At 36.0% G+C, this 10,323-nt stretch overlaps 1 protein-coding gene across 1 annotated transcript; it reads left to right on the top strand.

The window, feature by feature from the left end:
• Positions 1-1,423: 1,423 nt before the first annotated feature.
• LOC132610789 (ETO1-like protein 1) lies at positions 1,424-9,986 on the top strand. Its single transcript, XM_060325187.1, has 5 exons — positions 1,424-2,262; positions 2,586-4,289; positions 7,001-7,292; positions 7,851-8,160; positions 9,499-9,986. The coding sequence occupies exons 1-5, from the start codon at positions 2,138-2,140 to the stop codon at positions 9,717-9,719; spliced, it is 2,652 nt and encodes an 883-aa protein (XP_060181170.1). The 5' UTR covers positions 1,424-2,137; the 3' UTR covers positions 9,720-9,986.
• The last annotated feature ends 337 nt before the right edge of the window (positions 9,987-10,323 follow it).

Raw genomic sequence — 10,323 nt, 5'->3', positions numbered from 1 at the left:
CAAATATTCATTGCAAACAATATAACCAAATACAACCCAGTCTTCAACTCCAATTCCATAAATTTCAAATAAAGTAAAAAATATTTGGAATCGATGGCCAAACGCCTACTAGATACTCCTACAGTCCTACTTAGCAATTACTCCCTTCGTCTCATAATAAGTGTTACCTTAGCCAAAAACACGCATATTAAGAAACCAATGATGAAGTGTAAAGTTTACCAAATTATCCTTATGTAAAAGAAAATATTTTTTTCTCTTGATGATTAGAGCATGCACAAGTAGTTCATCTTTTGACATTGGGAATCCAACCAATATCATTTAGAGTACTACTACTTCTTTTGCCTCTTACTAATCCTATCTTCCATAGGTCAAAACTTTCATTTTCACGTGAAAATTAAAATTTGACATTGTGAATCCAACTTTTGTCCTTGAATAAAGAACCTTTTCATTTTTTGTCCAAAAGCAAAGATGGAAAAAACTAGTCAATATATGCATTGGTATTCTAAAATGACACTTATTATGGGACAAAAAATTGATTAAGGTGATAATTATTATGAGACGGAGAGAGTAACAAGTACCCGTATAGCAGTTTAGCACTATATATATATATATATATATATATATATATATATATATATATATATATATATATATATATTCTTTTTTTAAATGAAAGACTGCCAAGTAAATAAAACAGGCATAATAATTTTTGAAATTCAAGTTGATAGCGAGGTATTATCCTTGAGAACTTGGAATCTTTTTCAAGATTTCTTCGTGGGCTCCTCTGGATGGCGGAATATGACCTTATATATTTTCAAATAATCTCAGCAACAACATACCATGTGTAGTCCAAATAAGTAAAGTATAGGAAGAACTTATTCCTATATTGGGAGGTAGAGAGATTGATTTCAATAAACCCGCGGCTCAAGGCAATCAAATGAAAGCAGTTCCAAAAAAAAAAAAAAAAACTAACTGAAAAGAAACAATACTAATCGAAGTACAAGAAATCACAGGTAGTAATAGAAATCGAAGGACATGAAACTATAAAAGTAATACTTCGGACTATTGGTACGAAAAAATAAGCAAGACAACTTTCTATTACCTAACAAACCTTCGATCCTAATTCACATTCTTCATAACCTTCTATTAAGGTCATGTTCTCAGTAAGTTGAAATTATGCCATATAATAAAATTAAATAAATTTGAAACTCAAACTTAAAGTATACACTCATTTTCTTTCTTATTAATAACTTATATATTTTTCTATTTGGATATATCTAAATAGTACAGTAAATACATTCAAATGAAAGTTGAAAATCGACCTTTAATAAATTAGCACAAGTACAACATTAAAGCCCAAAATGACAATTTAAGTCAGCTTTTTTCTCTTTTATACAGAGTAGTACTCTATCATAGTTGTCCATGTTTGCATTCCCAATAATCACAGTAGCTGTTACCCAACAGACTATGAAAAAAGAGAAATGAAAATAAAAAAACAAAAAGTAAAGTGGAAAAAGAAAAACACTTTCCCTTTTTACCAAACAGCAAAAAGAAAGTGAAAGACTGAATTTTTTCCTTTGAAAATCTCATGCCTTATCACCTGTTTTCCCAATTTTGTCAACTTCATTTTGTAAATTGAAGCTAAACAGTTAGTGGGGTTTTCTTGGATATACATATATATATATATATATATATATATTTTTTTTTTTTTTTAATTTAAGACTTATCATTTTTGCTGATCTGTTATAAGTGGGGTTTCTTTATTTTTGCTCTTTCTTGGGTATTTGTAATCTTGAGAGATTTGGTTAATTTAATGTAGTTTTGTTTGTGTCCTGTTGTTGATCTTACGTTATCTTTTGAAGTTCCTTTTTTGGTCTTGTGTACTGCTAAATCTGACCTTTTTAGAGAGAAAAAAAAGGTTATGTTATCATTCTCGATCTTAAAGAACAAATCTTTATGATTCTTGTTGTGAAAAGATCAAGCTTTTTGTTGGTGTAGATGTGCCTTTTCTTAGGTTAATCTGTAAAATAGTAAATCCCAGATAGGGGATTTTGTGTTAAATTAGTGTTGGATTTGTTGGGGAGAACCCCTTGTGGCTACTGTGGAGATCTGGGACTTGTTTAATCTGTTATGTCCCATGAGAACTTTCTTCCCTTCAGAGTCTTGTAAAGAAACACATCTCAAATCTATTAATCCTCAATCATGGCTCCAAGTTGAAAGAGGCAAACTTGCTAAATTTTCATCTGAATCTGCTTCTTCCATGTAAGTAGTAAGCTGGGATTTTTGCATTTTTTTATTTATTTTCTGCTAAGTACATACAATTAGGCAAGCCTTGGAGCAACAGTAAAGTTGTAAGTTGTCTCTGTGTGACCTATAGGTCAAAGGTTCGAGCTGTGTAAGCAGCCACTAGTGCTTGCATTGGGTTAGCCTGTCTACATCACCCCCTTGGGGTGCGGCCCTTCTGCGGATCCTGCTAATGCAGGATGCTTTGTGCACCCGGCTGCCTTTTTTTTTTTTTTTTTAAAGTACATACAATTATTCTATTCATGTTGTTGATACTTGGAAACATATTGTTGTGCTTGTAGAGACTCTTTGACCAAGGTCCAAGAACCGCCGATTCTTCCATTCTTTAAACCTGTTGATTATGTTGAAGTTTTAGCAAAAATCCATGAAGAACTCGAATCATGTTCCCCACAAGAGAGGTCAAATCTCTATTTGCTGCAGTTTCAGGTCTTTAAGGGCCTTGGGGAAGTTAAATTAATGAGGAGAAGTCTTCGCTCAGCTTGGTCGAAAGCAAACACAGTTTATGAAAAACTTGTATTTGGAGCGTGGTTGAAATACGAGAAACAGGATGAAGAGCTCATTTCTCACTTGCTTTCTACTTGTGGCAAATGTGCAAAGGAGTTTGGAGCAATAGACATAGCATCTGAAATGCCTGCCTATAAGAAATTAAGCCCTCAAGGAGTCGTCGAGGATCCTTGTCCAAGAACGGTTTCTTTTAGGATTGGCGATGACAAAATAGCATGTGACAGGCAGAAAATTGCCAGTCTTTCAGCTCCATTTCATACCATGCTAAACGGTTGTTTCACAGAATCGTTTTGTGAGGAAATAGATTTGTCCGAAAACAATATTTCTCCCTTAGCAATGAGGGTCATCAACGAATTCAGCTCAACCGGTTTATTGAATGAAGTTTCCCCCGATCTGCTGTTGGAAATGTTGGTATTTGCCAATAAGTTTTGTTGTGAAAGCCTCAGGGATGCTTGTGACCGAAAGCTTGCGTCTTTAATTTCATGTCGACAAGATGCTGTAGAACTCCTTGAATGTGCCCTTGAAGAGAACGCTCCTGTCCTTGCTGCTTCATGTTTGCAAGTATTTTTACGTGAACTCCCAGATTCTCTGAAAGACGGTCAGGTAGTTGAACTGTTAAGCAACAGTACGAGGCAACAAAGGTCAATTATGATAGGTCCTGCCTCATTTTCACTCTATTGTTTGTTAAGTGAAGTTTCAATGAACCTTGATCCTAGATCAGACGAATCTGTTCGTTTTTTGACAACACTGGTAGACTCAGCTGAAACCAGCCAACAGAAAATGGTCGCGTATCATCGGTTAGGATGCGTTAAATTTCTTAGGAAAGAGCTTGACGAAGCTGAAAAGCTCTTTGAGGCTGCTTTTAATTTGGGTCACACTTATTCGGTTATTGGTTTGGCTAGATTAGGTCAAATAGAGGGTCATAAACGGTGGGCATATGAGAAACTCAGTAGCGTTATTTCTTCCTCAACTCCCCTTGGATGGATGTACCAAGAGAGGTCGCTATATTGTGAGGGAGAAAAGAGATGGGACGAGCTTGAGAAAGCAACCGAGCTTGATCCGACACTGACATACCCGTACATGTATCGAGCTGCATCGTTGATGAGGAAGCAAAATGCTGAAGCTGCTCTTTCAGAAATAAACAGAATCCTGGGATTCAAACTGGCATTGGAGTGCTTGGAGCTCCGCTTTTGTTTTTACCTTGCCCTAGAGGACTACCGATTAGCAATATGTGATATACAGGCAATCCTCACACTTCGACCAGATTATCGTGTGTTTGAAGGAAGAGTCGCGGCATTGCAACTCCGTACTCTTCTGCGCGAGCATGTGGAGAATTGGACTGAAGCCGATTGTTGGCTGCAGTTGTATGATAGATGGTCTTCGGTTGACGATATTGGATCTCTTTCAGTAATATACCAAATGCTCGAGTCTGATGCAGCAAGAGGTGTTCTTTACTTCAGACAGTCCCTGCTTCTCCTCCGGTAATCCCACTTTTTGTTTATTTGGCTTGTAAAGTGTGAAGCTCGTTCTTTACTTCTTGTTGTGAAACTCATATTTTCGACCTGTGAGATGGTATTCTGAGATACTAGGGACCCGTTTGGCCATAGAAATTTTTCACCTTTTTCTGGAAATTGGAAATCAGTGTTTGGCAATGAAAATTCCAAATCCAACTTGAAGTTGTATTTCAAATTGGAAAACTTCAAGTTGGAAAACAGCTTATAACCTGTTTTCCAACTCACTTTTCACTTTTGAAGTTGTATTTAAGTACATTCAAGCATGTACATATTCAAAATATTCTTTGCAAAAAGTATAACCAAACTCAATTCCATCTTCAACTCCTACTCCATAAAGTTAAAATAAAGTGAAAATATTTCGAATCTATGGTCAAATGACTGCCAGGTAAAGCCTACAATTTCTCAGATCCATACATACTCTGCTTAAAAAAAAAAAATACTGGAAGCACAGAATCTGTATAGGCGATACTAGCTAGGTAGGATACTGGAAGCACAGAATCTGTATAGGCGATACTAGCTAGGTAGGATTATGGTTTATTTCTTTTCATGCTTACATTAGGTCCAGTGTTTGCCAGACTCTTCTTGATTTGCTAGAGATTTGTATATCGGTGTTAGGATAAGTATGAGATCTAGATAGCCTAGTTTTGGAGAACATTTAATTGTCTTGAAACACACATTTTGAGAATGTAATGGGCCTAAAAAGAGTAGACTACGGGTAAATGATTCATATTTCTGAACCCAACTAGTTTGTGGTTGAAGCATAGTTGATTGATTGAGGCTGCAAACTCTACAAGGTCTAGTTCTTTACCATGTTTATTTCTAATTAGGATATCTGCATTTGATTGCCATTTTAATTTCATTCTGGTCTCATGACCTGTTTAGTAGTATTTCTTTGACAATTCTTTTCACTTCTCAATATGCTTATCCTCAACTTCTATTACTGTTGCTTCGTGCTGCAATTGATGATGGTTCCTTTTGACATGCTTTTCATTTTCGTCTGCATCATGCTTTGGGACGACATATAAATTAGGGGTACAATTTTCTTATTTTTGATAAATAATTTAGGAGTATACATGTTACCAGTCTCGAAAAAATAAATAATTTAGGAGTATTGTTACGACAGAAAAATATTTTCCTGTATTGTATTGGACTTCCGGCTTTTTTTGGTGCTCTATCTCATTCATCGCCAAAAAGTGCAGCTTGTCTCTCCTTTTGTTTGTGTGTTTGTCTTGTTTCTTCCTATTTGGAAGCCCCTGACACTGGTGGGTATAAGAAACGTTGTATACTGATGTTGTAATTTTTTTCTTGATGACTGATAAACCCATTTGGGTCAACCCCTAGGGCGAATTGCAGCCCTCGAAACTCGGGGATAATGGGCCCGCTCTCTATGCTTCACCGCTTAAATACCAGACTTAGTTCGCATGACCCAGGTGTCAACTAATTTCTTCTTTAGTTATGAGTTCTTCAAATATTTTCATACACTTAACTATAAAAAACTATAAATCAGAGTGGTTTTATTTAGTTGCCAAACATTTGATTAAATGAAAAAGAACTCGTGTTCGAATTCACACCAAAAATAGATGTGTTGACCTTTGTACTCCAAACCCCATCCATCATTCTGGGATGGAGACAGTAATTTTTTTTGGTTTCCTTTCAAGGTTCTTTTATTAGGTTTTTGGAATTTATTTTTCTTTTGGCCAGAAGGTGGAGGAGAGAGGGCAGAGATCATCACTCTTCAGCACCACAAAACCTTTTTTGAATGAGACCCTGTTGTGCAGCTATGTCCGAAATGAAGTTAGGGGTCGTTTGGTTCAAAGGCAAGTTATGCTGGGATTAGTAATGCTGGGATTATTTCCTCTCGACTGCTTGGTTTGTTATATTAAAAATAACATGCATTGCATAATCTCTAAATATTACTAAATAGGGTCAGTATAAGTATAAGAATAGTACTGGTATTGTGAATGCCATTGTTTATTATGTATAAAAATAGTACTGAATAGGGCGGCGTATAAGTAATGCTGCTATTAGTTGTACTAGACTTAAATTTGCAACTAGACATTGTACTAAAATTTTATACCATCATTATTCTACCTAATACACCTTGCCAAACGACCCCTTAAAGTCTTGTTTGATTAGGTTCAGGTTGGAGCATATGTGAAATTATAGAGTACTTTTTTCGATAAAGCAAAATTATGGAGTATTTTAAGGAGAAATATCCAAACTGGAGTAGAAGGTGATATTTGATAAGTTCGAAAGTTTTTGTTTTTTTTAAAAAATAGAAGTGGGCTTATGTAATTTCGGAGTAAATGGGATTTGGTGAGAGATGAGGGTGAAAGAGCGTTCAATTCCATGGGAGAAACTCTTGTCCCTCTCCCTCAACTATATTGGAAAAAGTAATTTAGTCCTGCAGATAATTCCTGTGTCCACTGGCTACTTTCGAAGTAACAGAGTAATATATTCACTTTATCCTGAATGTCTCCGGGGGTAAATATACAATGCTCATGCCTGACAATTATGTCTAGCAACTACTGTAGATACTCTTGATAATATCAGAAATTCTAGATTGGCTCTACTTTATTCTCTTCGTAGAGGATGATCTATATGCCAATGATCAAATGCTCTGTAAACAGAATTTTTTTGAACTGAATGTCATTTTGTACTCTTAAATGCTTTATCAGATTGAACTGTCCAGATGCAGCCATGAGGAGTTTACAGTTGGCTCGCCACCATGCATCTAGCGAACACGAACGTTTGGTCTACGAGGGATGGATCTTATATGATACTGGTCACTGTGAAGAAGGTCTACAGAAAGCAGAAGAGTCTATCAGCATCAAGAGATCTTTTGAAGCCTTCTTCCTGAAAGCGTACGCTTTAGCTGACTCTACCCTTGATGCATCTTGTTCACAAACTGTCATATCACTTCTTGAGGACGCCTTGCGATGCCCTTCCGATAGGCTTCGCAAAGGTCAGGTATGTCACTTTGTATCCGGAATCTCCACAGCATTTCTAGGTAACCATGCTAAATTTGTAGATAGAATGTAGCAACTAAACTGTATTCACACGATGCTAACAAGGAATAGTGGTCCTTTTTTGAGGATTTTTTTTTTTTATAGAGAAATGGGTCAGAAACGCACCTCAAGTATCACTCTTATTTGAGTTTCATACCTAAACTATCAGGTAGGAAAGTGAACAGTGAACAACTGATAGTTGAGGTGTGTTTTGTAAACTACTTGGTGATAGTTTAGGTAGAAAACTCCCACATATGATAGTTCAAGTAGGAAACTCAAAAAAATGTGATAGTTGAGGTGTGTTTTTGGCCCTTTACTCTTTTTAATAAGGTAAAGTTTATTCAAAGGTACCTAGATGGTACATAATTTAAATAGCATCTAAGAAAGAGGACAAAACTGTCTCCCCTTCTACCAGTGCTCTTATGTTTTTCTAATTTTTTGTTAAGTTGCTACTACTACCTTTTTTAGAAGTTGCTATTACTAAAAGTGTGCATATCTCTGACATGTTTTCCTTGGGTAGGCCCTGAACAATCTTGGGAGTGTCTATGTTGACTGCGGTAAATTGGATGCTGCAGCTGATTGCTACATTAATGCCCTTAAAATCCGGCATACCCGGGCACACCAAGGTCTTGCTCGTGTCCATTACTTGAGAAATGATAAGGTGGCTGCTTATGATGAGATGACCAAACTGATTGAGAAGGCCAAGAATAACGCATCTGCTTACGAGAAGAGATCAGAGTACTGTGACCGTGACCGCACAAAGGCTGACCTGGAGATGGTCACTCGTCTAGATCCTCTTAGAGTTTACCCTTACAGATATCGAGCTGCAGGTATAAGTTCTCTCTTTTTCTCCACCCTTTATTCAGTTCAGTTTTTAGTTTTATTCGTCTTGATCTGAAGAAGAAAAATGCAAGAATGTTCGACGTTCTTTTACACTTATTATACAGTTAGATTTACCGGAAACAGCCTCTCTACTCCCCAAGGTAGGGGTAAGGTTCGCGTACCCTCTACCCTCCCCAGACCCCACTTTGTGGGATTTCACTGGTATGATGTTGTTGTAGAGATACTTAGATCTATATTCAACTACTATTAATAATAAACATTATCGAATTACTCATTGCAGCTCAAATTCTTTATTTGATTTTGATTTTGGGCGAAGGTGCAAATATACCCCTCAACTTTGCGATTTAGAGCAGATATATCCCTCGTTTCAAAAGTGGTGTATATATACCCCTGCCGTTACAAAATGGTGCAAATATACCCCTGCCGTTACAAAATGGTGCAAATATACCCTTTTCGCAGACAGATTTTTAAAAAAAAAAATCATTTAGGTTATTTTTTAATTAAAAACTAGCCACGTGACTTTAAAAAAAAAGTCTACCCATTTTTTTTTTTAGTAGACATACTTTTCTAAAGCCACATAGTAATTTTTTTTTCTGGTGGGTCGGGTCTGGTTCGTTTAAAAAAAATGGGTAGACCTATTTTTTTAAAGTCACGAAGATATTTTTTTAAACTTACCAAACCCGACACACCAGAAAAAAAAATTACCATGTGGCTTTAGAAAATTATGTCTACTAAAGAAAATATTAGGTAGACTTTTTTTTTTTAATTAAAAAATAAATTAAATGATTTTAAAAAAAAATCCCGTCAGTGAAAAAGGTATATTTGCACCATTTTGTAACTGCAGGGCTATATTTGCACCATTTTGTAATGGCAGGGATATATATACACCACTTTTGTAACGAAGGGCATATCTGCTCTAAATCGCAAAGTTAGGGGTATATTTGCACCTTTGCCCTTATAATAATAACATAGGATTATATAAATAGTATATCAAGATGGGGCTTTATGAGAGAAAAATTAACCTTCCCTCTCTCTGTTCCGTTAGTAGGCATTTGTATTTCCGGCAATTGCATAGCTTTGACAAAAACATGTTATAGTAGTCTTTCATTAGGATTTAATTATATGCACGGATATTGTGGAGATCTTTTGCACTACCTGTGTAGTCTTACCTATTAAAGTAGGTTAGATACGGTTTGAGGTTACCAATTAATACTCGACTCCCTGTTCTAATTACATTTAAGTGACCTGATGGTGCAAATATTTTTTTAAACTGTCCGTGCATAGTACTTAAACTCTTTTGATTAACGGTTGTTAATTGGTCGTAGTTCTGATGGACAACCACAAGGAGAAGGAAGCCATTGAAGAACTGTCTAGGGCCATTTCATTCAAAGCTGATCTTCATCTTCTACACCTGCGCGCTGCATTTCATGAGCATATAGGTGATGCTATGGGCGCCTTGAGAGATTGTCGAGCTGCTCTCTCTGTTGACCCGAACCATCAAGAAATGTTGGAACTTCATAGTCGTGTGAACAGTCAAGAACCTTAAAGAAATGAGCAACAAGACATGCAAGACCCCAATATGAGGGGAAACTTGTATCTGTTGTGTGAGGCACAGAGTAAAAAATTTCGAGAAAGGGTTAACAAATTGAGAGAGATTTGTCTCCTTTTTCATTTTCACCTCCCCCGAAATTTTCCTCCATTGTATGTGCCATATGAGCCTCTCCTTGTTTATCCTAGTTCCAAAATTTTGTAATATGCTCCAAATTTCATTGTTAATATAATTTATATTTAATGAAAATCTTCGTTCTCTCTCTCTTTAGGATTATTTGATTCTTGTAATTAATTATTGTGAATGTACCATTGTTCCAAATAGAATTTCTCAAAACTTTTGCACTTCTCAAAAAATTATTTCTCCAATTTATTTTTGATAATTTCTTCTACATTTTGTGAAGTTCAATAGTATTTTGATTCTAATATTATTGTGTGCTCATTCGCTAAATATTCTTCCTTTTTCCAAACTGAGTACTGTAAAATTTTCACCCGGGGTCCCTTTTTGGACCTGATGTTTAGTTTAGTAAATGACCATTTATCAGTTTTGCACCATGTGAACATCTCACTTCATAAGTAACCTTCCCTATTTGGTCATTTGA

The sequence above is a fragment of the Lycium barbarum genome, chromosome 9 (genome assembly GCF_019175385.1).
Source record: "Lycium barbarum isolate Lr01 chromosome 9, ASM1917538v2, whole genome shotgun sequence".
NCBI classification, from domain to species: Eukaryota; Viridiplantae; Streptophyta; class Magnoliopsida; order Solanales; family Solanaceae; genus Lycium; species Lycium barbarum.
Note: the sequence above shows the minus strand (reverse complement) of the source record. Positions and strands in the feature narration are given on the sequence as shown.

Coding starts and splice junctions, on each gene's coding strand:
- LOC132610789 (XM_060325187.1), top strand. CDS start 2,138: ATGAGAACTTTCTTCCCTTCAGAGTCTTGTAAAGAAACACATCTCAAA. Junction 4,290..7,000: donor CAGTCCCTGCTTCTCCTCCG/GTAATCCCACTT, acceptor ATGCTTTATCAG/ATTGAACTGTCCAGATGCAG. Junction 7,293..7,850: donor ATAGGCTTCGCAAAGGTCAG/GTATGTCACTTT, acceptor TTCCTTGGGTAG/GCCCTGAACAATCTTGGGAG.